The 25,817-nt window shown below is 44.3% G+C and overlaps 1 protein-coding gene and 1 pseudogene across 2 annotated transcripts; one reads left to right on the forward strand and one right to left on the reverse strand.

Annotated features, from left to right (window-relative positions):
* Window positions 1-439: 439 nt before the first annotated feature.
* Window positions 440-21,772, reverse strand: LOC126166111 (cuticle protein 67-like). Of its 2 annotated transcripts, none has more exons than XM_049920378.1 (2): window positions 21,756-21,772; window positions 440-980 (listed from the first exon to the last, which is right to left on the reverse strand). In XM_049920378.1, exons 1-2 carry the CDS (start codon window positions 21,762-21,764, stop codon window positions 483-485), a joined length of 507 nt encoding a protein of 168 aa, XP_049776335.1. In that variant the 5' UTR covers window positions 21,765-21,772; the 3' UTR covers window positions 440-482. The 2 variants fall into 2 exon arrangements, with proteins under 2 accessions (XP_049776335.1, XP_049776332.1); XM_049920375.1 differs by lacking the exon at window positions 21,756-21,772 and adding an exon at window positions 5,642-5,658.
* Window positions 8,500-8,617, forward strand: LOC126095323 (5S ribosomal RNA; annotated as a pseudogene).
* Window positions 21,773-25,817: the final 4,045 nt, after the last annotated feature.

The raw sequence follows: 25,817 nt of genomic DNA on the forward strand, positions 1-25,817 counted from the left end.
GAAGGCTGCACTCTACCTGGAATCAGGCTTGTGGGCTGGTCGTGGACTGTGCGCTACACTCCTTTCTTTCTTTTTCTGTTTTTTTCTGTGTTACCACGGTATATGGTGTGTAGAGCACATTGATTGCATGCTATGGCTAACTCTGGACTTCTGGCACTTAAAGTGTCCGTTTCTTCTACTTCGCTTACTTTCTCGTGAACTTTAATTTTTCCCAGATACTTTTTAACTTGTATTAATGTTTGATAACCAGTTAATAATGAAATTGTTAAAGGCCACATAACAACTAAAATAAGGGATTATGAAGTTCCTCGCAATCAGTGGCTACTGTTATGGCGTATGTGTTAGAAATGGAAGAGGATGTTGGAAAAGAACAAGACACGATTTAAAAATGCTATAATTTATTTTACAATAAATTACAAATAAATATAGTGCTCTGAATCATCACATCATGACACATCGGAATGCCAGGAGGTGAGGTCAGATTACCAGGCGTAGGCGAGACCCAGACCGTTGCTGTAGGTCATGTGGGCGACGGCGGGGGCGGCGGAGTAGGCGACTCCCAGCAGACCGACGGCGGGGGCGGCGGCCTTGACGACGGCAGGGGCGGCGTAGGCGGCTGGGGCGGCGTAGGCCACGGGGGCGGCAGCCTTAACGACGGCGGGGGCGGCGTAGGCCACGGGGGCGGCCACGTGGGCGACGGCGTCGTTGCTGACGCGCACGTCAGACTTGCTGACGCTGGAGTAGGGCGTGTCGATGGTCTTGGAGTAGGTGGACACCTGTCCCAGGTTGCCGAAGCTCCTCAGGATGTTGGAGTGCTGGGAGGTGATGGCCGCGGGGGCGACGGCGTGGGCGCCGTAGGCGGCGTAGGCGGGGGCGGCGTAGGCGGGGGCGGCGTATGCGGGGGCGGCGTAGGAGACGGCGGCGGGGGCGGCCAGGTAGCCAGCGCGGGCCACGGCCAGCACGGCGGCGAAGACGGCGAGCTGTATGGGACAGAACAATCACCGTTTGGCCAGATACACAAAACAGTCAGCAGAATTGTAACTTGATCAACACTGCAGACCGGTGCTTTAAATTTACCTAAATGTATGCACATTGAGGTGGCTCTTGTCTAACTTGGTTTGGTGCCATTCCACGTCACAAGAAGCTGTGTGAATTTCGGATCAATAGAATAAAGAGAAAAGGCTTCTCTGGACACAAGAAAATACAAGTAAAGGGATAACCATTAATTTCGCAAAATATTACCTCTGCGTGACAAATTGGTTTACTGCGTAATGTAGGCAAGCTGATTACGTTATGAATTTTATATGAATGAACTAACAGAATGGTTGCTTGATGTGACATGTCGGTGACCGCGAGACAGGCAGAGGGGGGAGAAAGCGAGCCGAGCCGTACCCCCTTACGTTCTAAATCGCACCATCCCAGGCGTTTATTTCTGACTGAACATGGTAGTCCTATTAAGTACAATACTTTCATTAATAGTTTCCTTTCACGGTTTTTGAGTGTTCGAATTAACTATGCGGCAGGGTGTCACAGTAGCTATTTTGGTCTTGTCAAAGCACCACCTAATGCAGTTCTACGCTTCATCAGGTAAGATGGATGGCCAAAGGTATTTATTCTGATGTAGTAGTTCCGATACAGACACGACAGATTGCTGACGCAACTATGCAAATCTGAAGATGAGCCAGAGAGATTGAAACTTGACATATTGAAAAAAAGTGCAACTGAGACTGAAAAATAAACATACATAAATTTTCTTAAGATTTTTATTGCCTTAATACGTTTATATACTGTAATGAATCCATTATCATCGCAATAACGGAATGAATTCGTATTTTCCATCGTTTTATTTTTTTGTAAATATTGGCGCCCAGGCACGCCTCTTTCCATTTTCCTATTGTGCCCAAATTAGTCACAACCCGCATCTTCGCAGAACATAAACAAACTAGAAAATAGGCAAAGAAAAAATAAAATCTGAAAAGTAAGAGCCATAATAATGGATACACATGGCCAGGAAGATGTGGACATAGGAATAAGTATTACTGTTTAAAATGGTATTGTGGATTGTCAGCAAAATCGCTATGTCTTGCATATGCAGCTACGTACATGTGAAGATAGTCTTATTAAACGAGCGCATTACCATAAACACTCTGCGACTGAGACTGTGAAAGCTAATGCATAATTTTAGTACCACTCAGTAGCCGCGAATATCTTTCCGATAAGTATGATGTAAATGGAGAGAAACCGACACTGTGCACAGATAAATACGCAGCCAGTCGTGTGACTCATATATACAATACCTAACGCCAAAAGACAAAATGAAATTCATGAAATGTATCGACAATCGTTATTGTTAAAACATAGACCAGGACAATCATACTGGATGTAAAGTATTCCATATTTTAATTAGAATGGCTCATCGAATGATTTCTGTAAATTTATGCAGGAAGGAAGGAAAAGACCTGTCCTCCACTTGCCTTCTTAATTTCTATTTATCAGTGTGAACACCCACTTTCGCGACCGATATTCATGCCGTATCTTGGATTTATACTCATACATTGAGATATAGTCTCTGTTCTTTAATTTGCGTGGCATGAGCGCGCCTGTCATTTTATGAAATGTGGAAGCATAAATGTAGCTTTGTCTTCATAACAAAATGATGATAATGGCATTCTCGCAATGGCAACTGCAGTATTTCAATATAGAAATCCACTCTGCTATCCTATGAGATGAGGATGAGGATAATGTAATCTGTAAAACTGACAAGTCAAATGAAGGGAAGCAAGTATCGAAACGAACTTAGCCGGGGAAGAAATTAGCTTATAGGACTGTTTCACAGTAAATCGTGTCCGCCCCGGTAGCTGAATAGTCAGCGTGACAGACTGTCAATCCTAAGGGCCTGGGTTCGATTCCCGGCTGGGTCGGAGATTTTCTCCGCTCAGGGACTGGGTGTTGTGTTGTCCTAATCATCATCATTTCATCCCCATCGACGCGCAGGTCGCCGAAGTGGCGTCAAATCGAAAGACCTGCACCAGGCGAACGGTCTACCCGACGGGAGGCCCTAGCCACACGACATTTCCATTTTTACAGTAAATTGTATAGACAAGAATGTCATAATATCAGGGAGTAGTCAACAAAGGAAACCGCTAGAGACAGGATTTGAACTGAAATGGAGATCAGTGAGAAAACGAATGGTTATGTCCGTATGCAAGGAAGTGTATCACCATGTGCCTGAGCTGACTATGGGAAACAATGGAAATACTGAAATAGATGTAAGCTATATGATAGATGGGTAACATGTATGTTAGAACCAAGTAGGAAGTATAGGAATGGAAGACGAAGGACAAAGTGCTCGACTGAGACAGGGATGCGCTCTTTCTTTCTTACGTTTCCAGCTGTACATCGAAGAAACAACAACGAAAATAAAAGATAGGTTCAGGAGAGCATTTAAAATTTATTGTGAAAGAATATCAAAGATGATATGCGCTGATGACACTGCTATCCTCAATGAAAGCGAGGAGGAATTATAGAATGTAATTTACATTTACTAATTGTTGTACGGGTTATGAAAGTAAGATATAAAGTATATCACTTGCGCAAGTAATGCCTTTCGAAAAGCACAATAAACAAAGAGGACAACGTGACACTTCTGTGTGGGCCACTATGGCTGGGACGTAATTTCATCTTCTTTCTACTCTGTTAATTTCAAAGTTGAAGTGTGGCACACAGTACTAGGATGTACGAGGGCTGTTCAGAAAGTAAGCTCCGATTGATCGCGAAATGGAAACGACTATGATAATCCGATAAAGCTTTGCACAGATGTGTTGGGCAGTGTCTCTAGTATGACCCTAGATAGCATCACGTCACTCCTCTCATTTCTGAGCTCACAGTGATCGCGTAAAGTTGTCTAGAGAATAGTGTCTCCCGCCAAGTACGAGGACCTGGTGAGAAATTTCGCCTGAAGCTATACAGCCAACATTACATAACTGTCGTGCAGTTTCTTCTACAAGGCAATATTCTCAGCCGCATTCTGAAGGGGCAATGAAGATGCTCCTGCATCGTTTTCAATTGGAAATGTTTGACTACTCACAATACAGCCCGTAATTGACTCCCCCTGCGTTTCATTTCTGCTCACATGAACCGCTGGCTATGAAGACAACATTTTGGCACAGAAAACGAGCTGTAGGCCAGCGTAGAGAATTGGCGGAAAGCACTGGCGGCTGTCTTTTATGATGAGGGTATTGGAAAGATGGTACAACGCTACGACAAATGTCTTAGAACGGCAACTACGTAGAGAAGTAGCTGGATGGTGCAGCTAACTGTTAAAAATAAAGCATTTCTAATTTTCACTGTGGTTCCCATTTCGCGATCAATCGGAGCTTACTTTCTGAACAGCCCTCGTATTTTTGTATTTGTCATAAAATTTCATTCTTCATTAATAAAGTTTCAGTTAAAATAGAGATTCATCGTCTGGGCCTAGTATAAGCCTCGTCCCGAAGTAGAACGGCAAATGGATGTATTCAACAAATAGTTTTAGTTACTGCAAGAGATGTAATTTTAAGAGGAGGAGATACGATTCCAAGGATATAATCCAGTGATCTACTGAGCACGGATTATGGATTGAAAGTAAACAGAAGAAAGACGATGAGTAGCAGAAATGAGATCAGCGATAAACTTAAGATCAAAGCTGGGGACCACGAAAGTGACGGAGTCCTGGTATCTTCGAAGTAAAAAAAAAAGAACGTACGACGGTCGAAATGAAGACATAAAAAGCACACTAGTGCAGACAAAGAGAGCATTTATAGCCACAAGAAGTCTAGTAGTATCAAACGCCGGATTTCATTTGAGGAAGATTTTTCTGAGAATGTACGTCTCGGCCACAGGATTGTATGAAAGTGACTGGAGGGAAACCACAAAAGCAGATTATAGAATCGTTTCAGATGTGGTACTATAGAAGGATATTGAAAATAAGGTGGACTAACAGATAAGTGGGGAGGAAAGAAGTGTATGGAAAACACTGACAAAAGAAGAGACAGGATGATGTGACATGTGCTAAGATATTAGGACAGACTTTCATGGTAGTCGAGGGACCTGGAGCGTGAAAACCGTACGGGAAGACAGAGATTGAAATACCAGTCACTGAGGACGATAAATGTCTACTCTGAGATGAGGAGGATAGTACAGTATAGTAAGTGAATTGTTGGCAAAAATAAATGATAGAAACGCGCTGGATGGTTTCACGACGTGTCTCTTCAGTCGATGTGTAGCGTGAGATGTTCCATGCAAGTATACCTCTTCATAGCAAGTGGCCTACAGCAAATCCCATAATCTTACGTGAGAAAAGAGACAGTTTTTTAGCGGAGTGGTCCACTTTGGTGGCGTACGTGTCACCAAACTTATGTATTTCACTCATGCGTCGATTGAATGGCTTCGGTAGAGTGACGGCCTCCTGTTGTAAATGCACTGGTCCAAAGTCATCAGGCGGAATGCTTCGAAAAGAGCGCAAAGCGCAAGTATCAGCTGCTCGGTCCACGAGACACAAGAAGCAGCGCAGCTTTCTCAAACAAAGTAGCCGTTGAAGCAAGCAGCAGAGCCCAATAGGAGGTGCGGCAAGGGCCCATTGGTGGTGCTACGGCGCTCTTACCTTGTACATGGTGTGAGTGGTGGTCAGAGCGAATCTGGAGAGGAGCGCGCCCGCCATGCGTTTATATACGTCTGGCCGCGCCTGGCTGTTTCGTCACCTGCCGTCGCAAGGTCCGGCCGCGGCTAACCTCGTGGGCACGCACGTGCCTCTGCCGCGCCCCACCTCCCAGCACCGCCCCGAGCACTTACTGCCCCTAAACTAGACCCAATACACGCTGAGACACTGGTATCTAACAAACCGAAGCCGTGATCGCTAGTCTCTCCTGTTCTCGGCTTTCTAGCATACTGTCAATGTACGAGGGCAGTTCAATAAGTAATGCAACACATTTTTTTTTCTCGGTCAATTTTGGTTGAAAAAACCGGAAATTTGTTGTGGAATATTTTCAAACATTCCCGCTTCGTCTCGTATAGTTTCATTGACTTCCGACAGGTGGCAGCGCTGTACGGAGCTGTTAAAATGGCGTCTGTAACGGATGTGCGTTGCAAACAACGGGCAGTGATCGAGTTTCTTTTGGCGGAAAACCAGGGCATCTCAGATATTCATAGGCGCTTGCAGAATGTCTACGGTGATCTGGCAGTGGACAAAAGCACGGTGAGTCGTTGGGCAAAGCGTGTGTCATCTTCGCCGCAAGGTCAAGCAAGACTGATCTCCCGCGTGCGGGCCGGCCGTGCACAGCTGTGACTCCTGCAGTGGCGGAGCGTGCGAACACACTCGTTCGAGATGATCGACGGATCACCATCAAACAACTCAGTGCTCAACTTGACATCTCTGTTGGTAGTGCTGTCACAATTGTTCACCAGTTGGGATATTCAAAGGTTTGTTCCCGCTGGGTCCCTCGTTGTCTAACCAAACACCATAAAGAGCTAAGGAGAACCATCTGTGCGGAATTGCTTGCTCGTCATGTGGCTGAGGGTGACAATTTCTTGTCAAAGATTGTTACAGGCGATGAAACATGGGTTCATCACTTCGAACCTGAAACAAAACGGCAATCAATGGAGTGGCGCCACACCCACTCCCCTACCAAGAAAAAGTTTAAAGCCATACCCTCAGCCGGTAAAGTCATGGTTACAGTCTTCTGGGACGCTGAAGGGGTTATTCTGTTCGATGTCCTTCCCCATGGTCAAACGATCAACTCTGAAGTGTATTGTGCTACTCTTCAGAAATTGAAGAAACGACTTCAGCGTGTTCGTAGGCACAAAAATCTGAACGAACTTCTCCTTCTTCATGACAACGCAAGACCTCACACAAGTCTTCGCACCCGAGAGGAGCTCACAAAACTTCAGTGGACTGTTCTTCCTCATGCACCCTACAGCCCCGATCTCGCGCCGTCGGATTTCCATATGTTTGGCCCAATGAAGGACGCAATCCGTGGGAGGCACTACGCGGATGATGAAGAAGTTATTGATGCAGTACGACGTTGGCTCCGACATCGACCAGTGGAATGGTACCGTGCAGGCATACAGGCCCTCATTTCAAGGTGGCGTAAGGCCGTAGCATTGAATGGAGATTACGTTGAAAAATAGTGTTGTGTAGCTAAAAGATTGGGGAATAACCTGGTGTATTTCAATGCTGAATAAAACGACCCCTGTTTCAGAAAAAAAAGTGTTGCATTACTTATTGAATTGCCCTCGTACATATACAACCTTCCAATTGAAACTACCGATATTTAAATTGGAGTGCAGATTCTAGTAACTTACAACGCACATTTCCACTCCACGCTCATTTTTATAGTCAGCTATGTTCATATACGAGGGCCATTCAACAAGTAATGCAATACCTTTTTTTTTTTTTTTCTCGGGCAGTTCCGTGTGAAGAACTGTGGAATTTCTTCGGGACACCGTGGAATATTCCCGCTTCAGCTCCTATAGTTTCGTGGCGGCGCTATACACTTAAAGATTACATCATTGCTTGGCCTCATGACATTGAGAATTTGAACGAGTTTTTAGAACACACGAAATGAATCCACCCGATCAGTCGTTTCGTGATGGAGGCGGGAAAGGATGGCTGTCTTCTCGTCGCTGATGTGCTGGTCAGGAAGAAGGTTGGTGGTGCGTTGGGACATGTTTAGAGGAAGCCTACTCACACTGACTTATATCTAGAGGCTCAGCGTGAAAAGGCACTCCGTACCTTGGTTCACAGGGCCCGAGTCATTTCAGGCCCTGAGAGCATATCAGCTGAGTTACTCCATCTTGCGGTCACCTTCCGTCAGAATGGTTATAGTGAAAGACAGATCAGACATGCGTTGCGCTATTGACCAACCGTGCCCGGATGAGTGATGATAATACTGATTTGGGAAAAGGTCTACAGCCTTTCTGCCTTACGCAGACTGGTAGTGTTTTGCAGAAATATAATGTAAATGTGTTTTTCGACGTCCGCCTAATATTAGGATCCTTTTAGGTTTCGTTAAGGACGATCTTGGTTCGCGTAAGGCGAGTGTCTGCCGTATTTCTGGCAGGTTTGGCATGCCATATATTGGTCAGACCATCAGAACTGTGGAGGACAGTTGCACTGAGCAACAGTGTCACACACGTTTATAACAGTCGAGCAAATCGGATATTGCAGAACATTGTCTTGGCACCGATCATTCTATGGAGCGTAACAACACGGAAATTCTGGCGTGCATATCCAGCTATTGGGACAGCAATATTAAATGGACAGCTGAGGCTAAATCAGAAAGTAACCTTGAAAATAGAAGTGGAGGTATTTTCTTAAATGCTGCGTTGAATCCTGGCCTCTCCTTTCTCAAAGAAACAGAGGAACAGAGTTAATGCTACCTCACCCGTAGTTCAGTAATTTTAACTATCGGTAACTTCTGACGTCGGTCATCTGTGGTTTTTTGGTAGTGTTAGCGTTTACAGGGCAACGGCCTTGCCGCAGTGCATGCACCGGTTCCCGTCAGATCACCGAAGTTCAGCGCTGTCGGGCGTGGCCGGCACTTGGATGAGTGACCATCCGGGCAGCCATGTGCTGTTGCCATTTTTCGGGGTGCACTCAGCCTCATGATGCCAATTGAGGAGCTACTCGACCGAATAGTACCAGCTCCGGTCAAAGAAAACCATCATAACCACCGGGAGAGTGGTGTGCTGACCACACGCCCATCCGCATCCTCAGCTGAGGATGACACGGCGGCCGGATGGTCCCGGTGGGCCACTTGTGGCCTGAAGACGGAGTGCTAGTGTTAACAGTGTATATGGGTGCGTGTGTGTGTTATCTTTCCGGAATTGCCTTGCAAACCGATGTTTTAAATTCTCTTGGACTGCCCTTAGTTGCTGCAGTTTTGCCTTGAAAATGACAGGGTGGTCAACCGCCGAAATATCGGCTGTTTTCGGCGGAGTTACTCAGCTGCATTCCTGTAAGTTATGTCAATAGTGATCATTAGTTGATCACGAAGTGCGTTTGGAGATACGTTTAAGGAAAATCTGTTGTATCGGTATTTGTATCGATCGTTATCCAAATCTGTAGCTGTTTCATAGGCAACACCGTGTCTCATGAGAACATTTAGTGTTTTCTTTTTTTTTCAGCGTAATGTTATATGTGCTATTTTGAATGATGAAGCCGGCTGGGGTGGTCGAGCGGTTCTAGGCGCTACAGTCTGGTACCGCGCGACCGCAACGGTCGCAGGTTCGAATCCTGCCTCGGGTATGGATGCTTGTGATGTCCTTAGGTTACTTAGGTTTAAGTAGTTCTAAGTTCTAGGGGACTGATGACCTCAGCAGTTAAGTCCCATAGTGCTCAGAGCCATTTGAACCATTTATTTATTTATTTATTTATTTTTTGAATGCTGAAATAGGCTCATTCGTATTTTTATGATAAAATGGATGTTACTGTTAAGGTTTCCCAGAAAGTTCGAGATAATATAGGAAGTGAGTAATACTGAGCCCAACATAGAAGCAGTTTTTATTGCCTTATCTACGAATAGTGTGACGTGAACGCCTGAAGTGGATGAATTTTTCTGCATTGTGTATTTTTAAAAAAGGCCAAGAATATTTTATATTGTAGGACACTGTGGTATTCGAAGGGAGCGAGTGTATGCAAGAAATCGGAAATGAAAAGAATATTACGTTCCAGTAGCGGAATAAAAGTACTGAAACTATTATTTCTGGTATTTACTACAAAGTATGTTTTGCATGTGATCACCAATAGAAATAAAATGAAAATATATATATTTTTTATTTCCTCTTAAAACCCGTAAGGTAATCATAAAACTTATTTAACGGAGTGGAGAATCCACTTTCTATGTTACAGACGTTGAAGTATACAAAGAATTATTTAATTCCGATAGTACGCGAAAAGGAATTACGAAGTAAGATTTATGCTGAATATAATCACATAAAAGAAACGATTTCCTTTTATGTACGAAGTATAAATTTATGTTATAATTTACTAAATAAAATTATCTTGCAGAAATCTGATATAGAACAAGTTATATCTGACTGGAATAATACCACTGATTCGTTTCCAAATCTTGACTGACAAAGAGAGGCGATAAAGTTAACTTATGGGTGAACGTATAGTTATTTTTAAAATAATGATTTGAATTCGTATGTAGATGCCAAGTGTATGACAGGAAGAAGAAAACATTTTGATTTTCAGGCATTCATTAAATATACGAAGGATATTAGTACACTCGTACAGTAACTTCAAATCTATAAAACCATTGCACCGTGTAGCGCTTGAATTTATTAGCTGTCGACAGGGACTGATATTACTTCCCTTGCTAGTTATAATAATCTAAGCATACCGATCGCTCTTGTTCTTTTTAATTCGATTTGAGGTTATTGGATGTCTATAAAATCATTAATTTTTGTGTATGTTAAGTAAAGGAGAGGGAATAGTAATTTGTAGGTACTGATAAGCTATGACATCTCTAGTGTAGTCTGCATTCCCTGTCACCGAGTGTTTGTGTTGCTCACAAGTGTTGGTAACATAGTAGCGACAGGACACGCCAATGGGGCATCACAAGTGCCATGTTCGTTATTGTTAAACGGAATTTGTAATTCCCTCAGGGTTACATATTTTGAATTGTTTGAAGGTTTAAATTGCAATTTTGAGCAAGCACGACCTGTTGGCGTAAATATTTTAATTATCTTTCGTAATGGTTAATAAATCAGTTGATAATTATTGTAAAATACACTGAACAGCCAGAAAATTGTGGCCACTTACCTAACAATCCGTGTGTCCACCTTTGGCATGGATAATAGCAGCGACGCGTCGTCGCATGGAGGCAGTGAGGCCTCTTAGGTCGCTGGAGGGAATTAGCATCACATCTGCACACACAAGTCAGCTACTTCCTGTAAACTCCGGGCAAGGGGTCAATGAACTCTGACGCGACGTTCAATAACATCCCAGATGCGTTCGATCGGTTTCAGATGTGGCGAGCCGGGGGGCGGGGGGCAGCTGGTCTTGTGGTATGGCGCATTATTTTGTTCAAAATTGCCATTGCCATCGGGAAAAATGATTGCCACGAAGGGGTGTACTTGATCTGCAACCAGTGTACGATATGCTGCTACGGCCAGGTACTGGATTCTCCAGCGACTAATTGCTGCATGTTTTACTAAAACATTTATCTGTAGGTCTAGTACAGAAATTAACCGGCACATGTAACTTAATTCTGTGGCTTTGTAACTGGATTGTCCTAGCTTTGTAACTTAGTGGAGGAAATAAAAAAGCCATATGGGAGGCCAATATAGGTGGACCGTCACAGTGGCTTCCTGTTATTACTTTTATCACACGTTCCTGTTTAAATTTACATGAGATTTTTCCTTAGACCTCCAATTAAGCTAGGTTCGGTACCCTGTGTCAGCTGATTATATGTTTTATTTTGCACCAGTAACTCTCAGAGCTGTCCTGGAATTTGTTTGACTGCCACTTTAAATAGTCGTCTTTTAGTTCATCTATCGTCTTTATCACATTGGTTGTGAAAAATTTCTCACTTTTGCTATCATTTCTCTGTGTAATTAATTTTTCCGTGAGATGCAGGAGTCCCGAATTTATCTACGATAATGATAGAAGCTGAAGGAATGAATTAAAATTTGTGCCATGGCCGGGACTTGAACCCAGGTCTCGTGCTTACTAGGCGATTTAAAATGTTTGTGTTAGGGAGGCCACTGGATTAGGATTGTCAGTGCGGCTGTGTTACCTATCCTTCTACTGTGGTCTAATTGATCGAACTGCAAACGGGCATATATTGAACAATTTTTATCAGTGGGCGCAGTCGCTGGGAAGCCTTGTCTTCATTCTATTTTAGTTTTCCAGGCTTGATTAACTATGACTGTTCGCACATTGATACCTATATAAATAAAAAAAAAGATTAAAAAAGAAGTGGGCAGGATACCTGCTTTCGAATCCAAATAAATACACAAGAACAAACTAAGAACAAAATGAACAACAAATGCCCGCATCTCGTGGTCGTGCGGTAGGGTTCTCGCTTCCCACGCCCGGGTTCCCGGGTTCGATTCCCGGCGGGGTCAGGGATTTTCTCTGCCTCGTGACGGCTGGGTGTTGTGTGCTGTCCTTAGGTTAGTTAGGTTTAAGTAGTTCTAAGTTCTAGGGGACTTATGACCACAGCAGTTGAGTCCCATAGTGCTCAGAGCCATTTTTTGAACAACAAATAAAATATAATAAAGTATTATACCCTTTCCTTTCTCCTTGTGTTATTTTTTTTATAAAAAGTTCAGAGGCATATTTAATTTTTGTTTCGTTGGCGGAACCTGAAGTGGTGGCGAACGGCCGTCCTATTTAGCTTTAGGATGAAAGTGGCGGTGGCACTAGCTTTGTTTTTGTTTTTAGGCTAGATAGGTTTTTGGGGGTAGTATGGGTGACAGGGGCCAACGCCTGAAGTGGAAGAGGTAATTTTCTTTCCTTATTTATATATAAATAGAAAACTAAATATGCAAAAAAAATAAAAAAATAAATAAAATAGCTAGCGCATCTGCGTAACACAGAGGTAAATGGGGTTCAAGTCCTGACCATAGCACAAATTTTTATTCATTTCTTCAGCTTATATAATTATTTGTCTTCCATTTCTGCACCTGTAATCTGAAAACGTAGGAAGAAGGAACGAAAGAAGATTGAGTCCTGTCCCGTTGTCATCGAGTCATTAGACGTGGAGCACAGGCTTGGATTGTGTCAAGGATGGGGAAGGAAATTGGTCGTGCCGTTTCAAAGGTACGATCCCGGAATTTGCCTGGAGCGATTTAGGGAAATCACGGAAAGCGTATATCTGGACGCCGGACGCGAATTTGTACCGTCGTCCTTCCGAATGCGAGTCCAGTGTGTTAATCACCGCGCCACCTCGCTCAGTCTGAAAATCTGATTCATGGTAGAATATACCTTCCATTGAACCACATGGTAGTGTCTCTTCCCGTCTGTTCTCATACAGAGAGCGGGAAGAATGTGTGCATGTACGCCTCTGTCGCGCTGAGTTTCCTACGAGAGCGATACGGGGGTGGGGGGCTGTAATATATTCTTAGATTTCTCATTTGCTACTGGTTCTTGAAAATAATAGCAAGCACAACATTACGGTATAGTTGGCGTCTATTTATAGCGTCTGTCATATTTGTCAGCATTTCCATAATCCTCTCCTGGAAGTCAAACAAAGCTATGACCAGGTCGTCAGATGTGAGAGTAGCTTGTCAGATATGGAAATAACTTACTACATATTCGGTAAGTGCTATTTTGTTGGTTATCCCACAATATGAAACTGTACTGTTCACCTTCTGTAAGACAAAGAATGTGACAGAAATGTAGTAGTGAATGCGTTTTGTCACAACAAACTAGAGACCGAGTTAAAATGTTTTATGTCGAACTCTCTACAAGAGTATCAACATTCTCTAATGGATTCATTCACGACAGAAGGAGAAACATTTGACATGGGTCAGTGACCTATCCAGTGGCGTGTAAAATTATTTGGCACTGTTACTAAAAATGAAGCGACATGGCTGGGTAGTTGCTATAACTGACTGAAGCTTGTCAAACACTTTAAAACCCCGTCCTTTTCTCTTAGCATGATCAAGCGATTTAGCAGCAAGCGTGGTAGCATGGACTGAATGGCGCATGGTGAAAAACCAAAGAAGGAAACTTAGAGCTTAAAATTCCGTCGACGGCGATATAATTAGACAGTGAGCACAAGCACGTATTGGAAAAATATAGAGAAATAGGTGAAAACCAAAATAAGAATCATCTGACGGGGATGTCAACCGCTGTCCTTTTCTAAATAAGTACACTGTCGCCACCACGCTCGATATGGCCTGATACACATAGCTACTTCTTGATTTTTCAGATTCCAAACCCCTCGTTCGACCAATACTTGAACACTGCTTGTAAGTCTGCGATACGTGCAAGATAAGAGTGATAGAAGACACAGGGAAGATCCAGAGTAAAGCAGCGCCTTTAGTTACACTTTCACTTCAGTTAATATACTGCTTCCTTTCCAGAGCATCTCACGATGAAACCATAAAGATAAAATAAGAGAGATTGGAGTTCACACGGAAGTTTATCGACTATCGTTCCTCCCACAAATCATTCGCTACTGCATCAGGAAACAGTTATGCGACAGTAGTACACAAAGTACCCCTGCCACACACCTTAAGATGCCTTGAGGACTCTAGATGTAGATGTAGACTGCTGTGGTACGTGGCAGAATGGCAGTTCCTTCAGCTGCCTCTGTAACTGGTACAGAGTGACATGGATGGCTTCTTTAGCTAAACCACTGGACTTCCACCCGAAAGATCAACGCCTGTACATCACATGACCATCCTGATACCAGTCTCTCATAGTTTCTCTGACTTAATGGGAACGCTTAGGTCATTAATTACATTAGATGATGCGTGCAATTTGTCTACTAACCACTTTCAATAATATTCTTTTAATCCTTCCATTGTCTTTTAATATTTGTTGCCAAAACTTTCTTACTGTTCCTGTCTCTTAACTGTTTTTTACGTTTCTGCATGTATGCTCTGAAACCAGAGTGTGATACGTCGAAGAGTATACATTGCACTCCTGCCCGATTGAGATTTTAGCTATCGCTAATGACTCAACGTGGAGGGCGTTTAATTCCCATTCGTTCTGTATCCTTCCTACAAACAGACGGATGAATGTGATGACGACAGTATTTAGTGTGCTCAGTGACAGGGTTAGCTGCCACGAGATGATTTATTAGTGACATGAGTGTAACGTAAATATCTAATAGTATTTCACTTTCAGCTACTCATTCACTTGCCACGAGTAGTTCTGTACTCTGCTCCAGGTGGATCTGCCATGATGATGTCATCCTCTATTCGATGTGTAATTTCAAGGTAGTATGGAGTGACATTTGGCTAGCACTATTTTCCTAGCCTCAAATGTCAGTTTTCGAAAAGTCGCAGTTCCAGACATCATCTGAAATGTTCTCATAACGCCGAGTGCAAATACAATCATATCTGTTCTCCTGCTAACGACAGTAACCACCAACACGATCGGTAATTAGCCCACCATGTCTCAGGCAATCACTGAGGCAGAGTTGTAAACCTATCATCAACCTGAAGAATGGTATCAAGGTCACAGTGCCTTTCTCGGCATAGTCCTCCTGGATGAAAGGTTCCTCCGCCTTTCTTCAGACATTGTCGAGCAACACACAGTTTAATGTAGACTGGTAAACGTAGTGTGACTTGGTATTTTTCACGTTGAAAAACATCCCATGAGTCGAAAAAAGTGCTAATACGAAAGACTTCTGTGACCGGCTTGGGACTGAAGCCATTTCAGAAATAAGAGCTTGAAAAGTAACAGCGAAATAGTGTTTGCTGTCAAGGTCTATGTATAAGGAAAGGAACAGGGCAGTTAGTCAGCAAAATATGAGACACATTAAACAAGAATGCTATAATTTATTTTACAATAAATTACAAATAAATATAGTGCTCTGAATCATCACATCATGACACATCAGAATGCCAGGAAGTGAGGTCAGATTACCAGGCGTAGGCGAGACCCAGACCGTTGCTGTAGGTCATGTGGGCGACGGCGGGGGCGGCGGAGTAGGCCACTCCCAGCAGACCGACGGCGGGGGCGGCGGCCTTGACGACGGCAGGGGCGGCGTAGGCGGCGGGGGCGGCGTAGGCCACGGGAGCGGCAGCCTTGACGACGGCGGGGGCGGCGTAGGCCACGGGGGCGGCCACGTGGGCGACGGCGTCGTTGCTGACGCGCACGTCAGACTTGCTGACGCTGGAGTAGGGGGTGTCGATGGTCTTGGAGTAGGTGGACACCTGTCCCAGGTTGCCGAAGCTCCTCAGGATGTTGGAGTGCTGGGAGGTGATCGCCGCGGGGGCGACGGCGTGGGCGCCGTAGGCGGCGTAGGCGGGGGCGGCGTATGCGGGGGCGGCGTAGGAGACGGCGGCGGGGGCGGCGAGGAAGCCGGCGCGGGCCACGGCCAGCACGGCGGCGAAGACGGCGAGCTGTAAGGGACGGGACAGTCAGTGGTAGCTTCGTACTTGGTATACGCACGTAGTCACGTGACCACCCCACTTTGCATGGAATTAATCAGATCCATTTCGGATGAAGGACGACGGATTGCTTTACGGAAATTTAAAGCACCGATATACAGTGATAACCCGTCAACAGTGTTGCTGCCTGCGTAGGTACCATAAGAATAATGTCGGTGCAGTAGGGTGGCATTTCTAATTTTTCAAAAATATTTTATCAAGTGCTGTTCTCCATTTTGGTTCCAGTCCGTGTAAAAATCAGATGTGTTAAATGTCAGGTCAATAGCATACCGGGTAGGGATTTCCTTATGCCTTCAAAACTGGAAGAGCCGGAAAAAGTGGAAACCATTAGCTTCGGAGTATATTACACTTGTGAATCGTAAAGTGATTGTGATTAAAATTCTTCTGGGTATTATGCCGCGTCATTGCTAAAAACTAACAACAATAATAAACTAAAACCGACGTTTCGACCGAATTGCAACGGCCTTTCTCAGGGCACGACTGAGAGAGAGAGAGAGAGAGAGAGAGAGAGAGAGAAAGAGAGAGAGAGCACGGAGCAAACCAAGCGTTTACTTTTTAACATCCCAGTCATCGTTCACTGTCGAAGTAAATAAGCAGTCCTAGCGGTGCAGGATTGTTTACGTCTCCAGTGATTCAAAATGCGACTGCATGAAAACTACAAGATATACAGAAAACACACACGTTTCAATAGATATCTGCAGACGGGAAGTAATTCGATGCGACATAATGGAGTGATAACATCGCTGTTGAGCGCCCAAAAACCACAAGCGACAATATGGAGTGGATAATATGTCTACATGTTCTGGCACTCGTACTTATGCGCGCTACAACTAAAGCACGGCGCGTATTATGAAACGTGAAGAGTTTCTCTAAGCACTGATACGCTATGTGATCAAAAGCATCCGGACACCTGGCTGAAATTACTAACAAGTTCGTGGCGGCCGCCATCGGTAATGCTGGAATTCAGTACGGTGTTGGCCCAACCTTAGCCCTGATGACAGCTTCCATTCTCGCAGGCCTACGTTCAATTAAGTGCTGTAAGATTTCTTGGCGAATGGCAACCCATTCTCCACAGAGTGCTGCACTAAGGAGAGCTATCGATGCCGGTCGGTGAGGCCTGACGCGATGTCGGCGTTCCAAAACATCCCGAAGGTGTTCTATAGGATTCAGGTCAGGACTCTGTGCAGGCCAGGCCATTACAGAGATGTTATTGTCGTGTAACCACTTCGCCACAGGCCGTGCATTATGAACAGGTGCTTGATTGTGTTGAAAGATGCAATCGCCATCGCCGAATTGCTCTTCAACAGCGCGAAGCAAGAAGGTGCTTGAAACATCAATGTAGGCATGTGGTGTGATAGTGCCATGTGAAACAACAAGGGGTGCAAGCACCCTCCATGAAAATGTCGACCACAAAATAACACCACCGCCTCCGAATTTAACTGTTGACACTGCACACGCTGGCAGATGACGTTCACCGGAAATTCGCCATACCCACACCCTGCCATCGGATCGCCATATCGTGTACCGTGCTTCGTCACTCCACACAGCGTTTTTCCACTGTTCAGTCTTCCAATGTTTACGCTTCTTACACCACGCGAGGAGTCGTTTGGCATTTACCGGCGTGGCTTATAACCAGCCGCTCTACCATGAAACCCAAGTTTTTTTTTTTTTACCTCCTGCCAAACTGTCATAGTACTTGCAGTGGATCCTGATGCAGTTTGGAATTCCTGTGTGATGGTCTGAATAGATGTCTGCCTATTACACATTACGACCCTCTTCAACTATCGGTCGTCTCTGTCAGTCAACAGACGAGGTCAACCTGCACGCTTTTGTGCTGTACGTGTCCCTTCACGTTTCCACTTCACTATCACATCGGAAACAGTGGACCTAGGGGTGTTTAGGAATGTGGAAATCTCACATACAGACGTATGATACAAGTGACACTCAATCACCTGACGACATTCGAAGTCCTTGAGTTCCGTGGAGTGCCCCAGTCTGCTCTCTGACGATGTCTAATGACTACTGAGGTCGCTGATATGGAGTACCCGGCAGAAGGTGGCAGCACAGTGCACGTAATATGAAAAACGTATATTTTTGGTGGTCTCCGGATACATCAGATAGTGTACGTGTAATTTTTTTTATAATCCCTGGAAATTACTGCGCAGTCGTTTCCTGAAATCCCGAACGTACTTACGAACAACACTGTAGTACGCTATCGTTTTTATTTCGTCTGAAATCAGCGTTAAAGATGCTCTTTTACAGTTTTCGGGTTTGTAAACTCACTCTGTGTCAAAGTGCTACACTATCTCTACTGCTCTTCGTGAAATGCCATCTCGTACAACATCTTTCCATACTCCAAGGAATACTCAGCGCACAAGGTGGTTGATGACAGATATTTATTGCTTGAAAATCTTGATAACCGTAATGAGTTTGATTGTTATCACAACAAATGAATGATATTTGTATTTTTCTTTATCAACCAGCACAGAAATGTTTCGTAATGTTTGAGACAGAAGAATGCTGAAACTTAACTGAACTGAAAAAATAAGGCATTATGAGGTACATCTGATACGTTTTTGTTAGACCAGCATACTAATCACTATTAAAATACGAATATGTGGGAAAATACTGACAGGATTCACGGACAGAGACTGTTTCCATGGTGCTAGAGGGAGCTGTAGAGTGTAAAAGTAGATCCATGGAATAATCGAGGTCAATGCGTGTAAGTTTTAGTCTGAGTAGGCTGGCACAGGACAGCAAAACGTCGCCGACCACATTAAACCAGTCGCAAGTTAGACGAGCCTAAAAAAGCGCATTAAAAGTGGACTTTGTAATAGAAACGAAAAAACTCTAGAGAAAAACAGTGGAAGATCAGGACACGAAAGCAACTGCGTACCGTCAGCGACACAACATATTGGGCAATAAGCTAGGACCAAATGCAGGACACAGTGTTTCAAAGTAAGTTACATGTGACTGATATGAGATGTCCCAATAAATGAAAGAAGCTTAGCAGTTGATGAAAGCAATGCTGTTAAACGGTTTCAGACGACTCTAAATAAAATTGTAATGGTAAGTAATGCGAAAAACAGGAAATGAAAGAAACATACTTGTGTAAGAAGTTCGTCGCCAATAACATCCACGAAAACATAGTGTATTGTTTGGAAGAATTTTGTTAAAGGGGAGAAACAAAACGAACAAAATACATTATATTCTTCACACTGCCATCTTGTGACACTATCTAAAGATTTCATACCAAGCTTTACTATATGTAAATAGTGTCTGCCGGCCGTTGTGGCCAAGCGGTTCTAGGAGCTTCAGTCCGGAACCGCGCGACTGCTACGGTCGCAGGTTCGAATCCTGCCTCGGGCATGGATGTGTATGATGTCCTTAGTTTGGTTTAATTAGTTCCAAGTTGTAGGGGACTGATGACCTCGGCAGTTAAGTCCCGTAGTGCTCAGAGCCATGTCACCGGGCCACAATTGTTCATGACTGGTTTGAAGAACATTCTGGACAGTTCGTGCGAATGCTTTGACCACCCGTTTAGGGGACGTATTCAAGAGGTGAGCTGTTGCATTAAATCATGCACCGACAACAGCTTCAGAGTTATGGACGGCTATAGAGGCAGCCTGGCTCGTTTTTCTGCATGGGACTTCCAACGACTTGTTGAGTTCGTGCCACATCGAACGGCTACACTACACCGGGGAAAAGGAGGTTAAGAGGTACCCCATGACTTTGTCATTAGGTGCATGTGGCGGAGAATATCTTAGGGACACTCCTAGACTGTTTGAATCGTCCTGTTGTAGTCGCCGTCGTCATCCCCCCCCCCCTCTCTCAAAACGTCATGTGGAAAAATGGTCAGCAGGTTGGTGGACTTCGGTAAAGTGCTTGACACAGAAATTGGGGTTTTCACTTAGATATTTGTCGCTTGACTTCTATGGGTGCGAGCTATTGCTGTAAATACGCTGGTCCAGAAACAACTGGAATCACTCTACAGAGGAAAGTCCACTGGACCTGACGGGATACCAATTCGATTCTACACAGAGTACGCGAAAGAACTTGCCCCCCTTCTAACAGCCGTGTACCGCAAGTCTCTAGAGGAACGGAAGGTTCCAAATGATTGGAAAAGAGCACAGGTAGTCCCAGTCTTCAAGAAGGGTCGTCGAGCAGATGCGCAAAACTATAGACCTATATCTCTCACGTCGATCTGTTGTAGAATTTTAGAACATGTTTTTTGCTCGAGTATCATGTCGTTTTTGGAAACCCAGAATCTACTATGTAGGAATCAACATGGATTCCGGAAACAGCGATCGTGTGAGACCCAACTCGCTTTATTTGTTCATGAGACCCAGAAAATATTAGATACAGGCTCCCAGGTAGATGCTATTTTCCTTGACTTCCGGAAGGCGTTCGATACAGTTCCGCACTGTCGCCTGATAAACAAAGTAAGAGCCTACGGAATATCAGACCAGCTGTGTGGCTGGATTGAAGAGTTTTTAGCAAACAGAACACAGCATGTTGTTATCAAAGGAGAGACGTCTACAGACGTTAAAGTAACCTCTGGCGTGCCACAGGGGAGTGTTATGGCACCATTGCTTTTCACAATATATATAAATGACCTAGTAGATAGTGTCCGAAGTTTCATGCGGCTTTTTGCGGATGATGCTGTAATATACAGAGAAGTTGCAGCGTTAGAAAATTGTAGCGAAATGCAGGAAGATCTGCAGCGGATAGGCACTTGGTGCAGGGAGTGGCAACTGACCCTTAACATAGACAAATGTAATGTATTGCGAATACATAGAAAGAAGGGTCATTTATTGTATGATTATATGATAGCAGAACAAACATTGGTAGCAGTTACTTCTGTAAAATATCTGGGAGTATGCGTGCGGAACGATTTGAAGTGGAATGATCATATAAAATTAATTATTGGTAAGGCGGGTACCAGGTTGAGATTCATTGGGAGAGTCCTTAGAAAATGTAGTCCATCAACAAAGGAGGTGGCTTACAAAACACTCGTTCGACCTATAATTGAGTATTGCTCATCAGTGTGGGATCCGTACCAGATCGGGTTGACGGAGGAGATAGAGAAGATGCAAAGAAGAGCGGCGCGTTTCGTCACAGGGTTATTTGGTAACCGTGATAGCGTTACGGAGATGTTTAACAAACTCAAGTGGCAGACTCTGCAAGAGAAGCGCTCTGCATCGCGGTGTAACTTGCTCGCCAGGTTTCGAGAGGGTGCGTTTGTGGATGAGGTATCGAATATATTGCTTCCCCCTACTTATACCTCCCGAGGAGATCACGAATGAAAAATTAGAGAGATTAGAGCGCGCACGGATGCTTTCAGACACTCGTTCTTCCCGCGAACCATACGCGACTGGAACAGGAAAGGGAGGTAATGACAGTGGCACGTAAAGTGCCCTCCGCCACACACCGTTGGGTGGCTTGCGGAGTATAAATGTAGATGTAGATGTAGATTACGCGAGACGCATAAAGCACAATTGTTAGCTGCTCGATCCACGAGACACAAGATGTAGCGCAGGTTTCCATCCAAAGCAGGCAACAGAGCCCAAAGCGAGGTCTAGGGAGAGCCAGTGGTGGTGCCACAGCTGCTCCGTACGGCAGCTGTGTGGTGCGCTTACCTTGTACATGGTGTGAGTGGTGGTCAGAGCGAATCTGGAGAGGAGCGCGCCCGCCATGCTTTATATACTGTGCGTCTGGCCGCGCCTGGCTGTTTCGTCACCTGCTGCTCGCGAGGTCCGGCCGCTGCTAGCCTCGTGTGCACGCACGCGCCTCCGCCGCGCCGTATCTCCCGAAGTGCTCTCGCTGCACCTAAACTGCATCCTTCGCAGCACAACACGGTGCTGTTTTCCAAACATTGATCGGAACAGTCTGCATTCATTCCAGTGACTATGTAGGTGCAGACCATTTTTTGTTCAAATTGAAATAGTATCTACGACTTCTCAGAGATACACTACTGGCCATTAAAATTGCTACAACACGAAGATGACGTGCTACAGATGCGAAATTTAACCGACAGGGAGAAGATGCTGTGATGTGCAAATGATTAGCTTTTCAGAGCATTCACACAAGATTGGCGCCGGTGGCGACGCCTACAACGTGCTGACATGAGGAAAGTTTCCAACCGATTTCTCATACACACACAGCAGTTGACCGGCGTTGCCTGGTGAAACGTTGCTGTGATGCCTCGTGTAAAGTGGAGAAATGCGTACCATCACGTTTCCGGCTTTGATAAAGGTCGCCTATCGCGATTGCGGTTTATCGTATCGCGACATTGCTCCTCGCGTTGGTCAAGAGCCAATGACTGTTAGCAGAGTATGGAATCGGTGGGTTCAGGAGGGTAATACGGAACGCCGTGCTGGAGCCCAACGGCCACGTATCACTAGCACACGAGATGACAGGCGTCTTATCCGCATGGCTGTAACGGATCGTGCAGCCACGTCTCGATCCCTGAGTCAACAGATAGGGAAGATTTCAAGACAACAATCATCTGCACGAACAGTTCGACGACGTTTTCAGCAGAATGGACTTTCAGCTCGGAGACCATGGCTGCGGTTACCCTTGACGATGCATCACAGACAGGAGCGCCTGCGATGGTGTACTCAACGACGAACCTGGGTGCACGAATGGCAAAACGTCATTTTTTCGGATGAATCCAGGTTCTGTTTACAGCCTCATGATGGTCGCGTCCGTGTTTGGCGACATCGCGGTGAACGTACATTGGAAGCTTGTATTCGTTATCGCCATACTGGCGTATCACCCGGCGTGATGGCATGGGGTGTCATTGGTTACACGTCTCGGTCACCTCTTGTTCGCATTGACGGCACTTTTAACAGTGGACGTTACATTTCAGATGTGTTACGACCCGTGGCTCTACCCTCCATTCAATCCCTGCGAAACCCTACATTTCAGCAGGATAATGCACGACCGCTTGTTGCAGGTCCTGTACGGGCCTTTCTGGATACAGAAAATGTTCGACTGCTGCCCTGGCCAGCACATTCTCCAGATCTCTCACCAATTGAAAGCGTCTGGTCAATGGTGGCCGAGCAACTGGCTCGTCACATTACGCCAGTCACTATTCTTGACGAACTGTGCTATCGTGTTGAAGTTGCATGGGCAGCTGTACCTGTACACTCCATCCAAGCTCAGTTTGACTCAATGCCCAGGCGTATCAAGGCCGTCATTACGGCCAGAGGTGGTTGTTCTCGGTACTGATTTCTCAGGATCTATGCACAAAATTGCGTGAAAATGTAATCACATGTCAGTTCTAGTATAATATATTTGTCCAATGAATACCCGTTTATTAGCTGCATTTCTTCTTGGTTTAGTAGTTTTAATGGCCAGTAGTGTCCATCCTGCATAGCACAACACGATGCTGTTTCCGAAACACTGATCGGAAACAGTCTCCACTCTTTTCAGTCTGACTATGTAGGTGCAGATCATATGTTAAAAAGATGGTGCTCATGGCCCATGGTACACAAAGCAGGTCACAACACTGTTGCAGAAGCGACGAAGAAAGCATGCCAAATTTGAAAGAATGCAGAACACTATTGCAGGAGCAACGAAAAATGTTCGCCAAATTTCAAAGAACACAAATCCCCCGAGACTGGCAAGATTTTACAGAAGCTCGAAACTTAGCGCCTACTTCAATGAGCGATGCTTTTAAAAGTTTTCACACCAAATCCTGTCTCGAAAGCTGCCAGAAAATCCAAAGGAATTCTGATCGAATTAAAGTCCACCACCGGAAAAACACAAACAATACGCTCACTGCGCGATACCAATGGTGACGTTACGAATGACACTACCACTACAAAAGAATTACTAAACACAGTTTTCCGGAATTTCTTCACCAGAAAAGATGAAGTAAATATTCTTGAATTCGAATCAAGAACAACTGTCAACATGAGTAACTTACTTTAGAAGTGTATAACCTCGCTTCAATGAAGCAGCTTAAATCACTTAATAAAGGCAAGGCCTCCGGTACACATTGTATACCAGTCACTTCCTTTTCAAAGTATGTTGACACAATAGACCCATACTTAGCAATCATATACAACCACACGCTCGGCGAAAGGTCGGTATCTAAATACTGAAAAGTTGCACAAGTCACTTCAATACCGAAGAAAGGAGATAGGAGTAACCCACTGAATTAGAGACCTACATCGCTAACGTCGAATTGCTGCAGGATTTTGCAACATGTACAGTGTTCGAACGTTATGGGCTATCCCGAAGAGAACGATTTATTGTCAAACAACCGAAAAGGACTCCAAAAATATCGTTCTTCTGAAACTCAACTCGCTCTTTATTCACACGAAGTAATGAGTGCTATCGACAAGGGACGTCAAATTGATTTCATATTTTTAGATTTTCTGAAGGCATTTGACACTGTTCCTCACAAGCGATTTCTATTCAAATTGCATGCGAGTATCGTCCTAATTGTGCGACTGGATTCATGATATCCTGTCGGAAAGGTCAGGGTTCGTAATAACTGACGGAAAGTCATTGAGTAAAACAGAAGTAACATCTGAAGTTCACCAAGGAATTTTTGTAGGCCTCCTGATGTTTCTTGTCTACGTAACCGATTCAGGAGAAGTTAGACTGCTTACAGATGATGTTGTCATTTACCGTCATCAGATGACCAAAAAAAGTTGCAGAATGACTTATATAAGAAAAGGTGGGAAAAAGGCATCTGACTCTTAATAACGAAAAGTAAGAAGTGATCCGCATAAGTACTAAAAGGAATTCGCTTAATTTCGCTTACAGGACAAAATACATACATATAAAGGCTGTAAATTCAGCTAAATACTTACAGATTATAATTACAAATAATTTAAATTGGAACTACCTCGTAGGTTATGTTGTGCGTAAAGCAAACCAAAGACTGCAATTTATTGGCAGGACACTTAGATAATGAAACAGGCCTGTTAAAGAGACTACCTATACTAAACTTGTCTGGCCTCTTCTGGCGTGTTACTGTGCGGTGTGCGATCCGCATCAGATAGGACTGACGGCAAGCTCGTTTCGTATTATCCCGAAATAAGGGAGAGGGAGCCACCGATATGTACGTCAATTTGGGTGGCAATCATTAAAGCAAAGGCAATTTTCGTAGCGGCAGGACCTTCTCGTGAAATTTCAATCATCAGCTTCGTCCTCAGAGTTCGAAAATATTTTGTTGGCGCCTACTTACATAGGTAGGAATGCTCATCATAACAAAGTAAGAGAGGGACTGATGACCCTGCCGTTTAGTCCCTTTACTCTGTGTTTGTCTCTATCCAAAACTACAAAAGTTTCTCCGGAAAGGTTAGGTTTATTCACATGTGAAAAAATATTACAACGGTACACCATGGTCATGTACCCAGCAACAAGTATTCTATCGAACTTTAAAAAAGTTCCAATTGATAAAATCTTGTCAGTACTGTATGTAATAGTGTATCTCTTAAATTATTACTCTATTACACGCTAATAGCTAGTAAGTCAAATCAAATTCAGCAGAAGTGTTATCAAAACCCATGTACAAGCTAAATACCGGTACGTTATGAAATAGAAGATACTAAAAGCTAATACCAGTTTCTATTTTCAATGGAGGTAAAATTAATAAGGCATTAAAGAAACTCATTTCAGTTTCAGATATCACTTATTCGATTGTAGAAGAAAAATGGCTCTGAGCACTATGGGACTCAACT

The sequence above is a fragment of the Schistocerca cancellata genome, chromosome 1 (assembly GCF_023864275.1).
Source record: "Schistocerca cancellata isolate TAMUIC-IGC-003103 chromosome 1, iqSchCanc2.1, whole genome shotgun sequence".
NCBI lineage: Eukaryota > Metazoa > Arthropoda > Insecta > Orthoptera > Acrididae > Schistocerca > Schistocerca cancellata.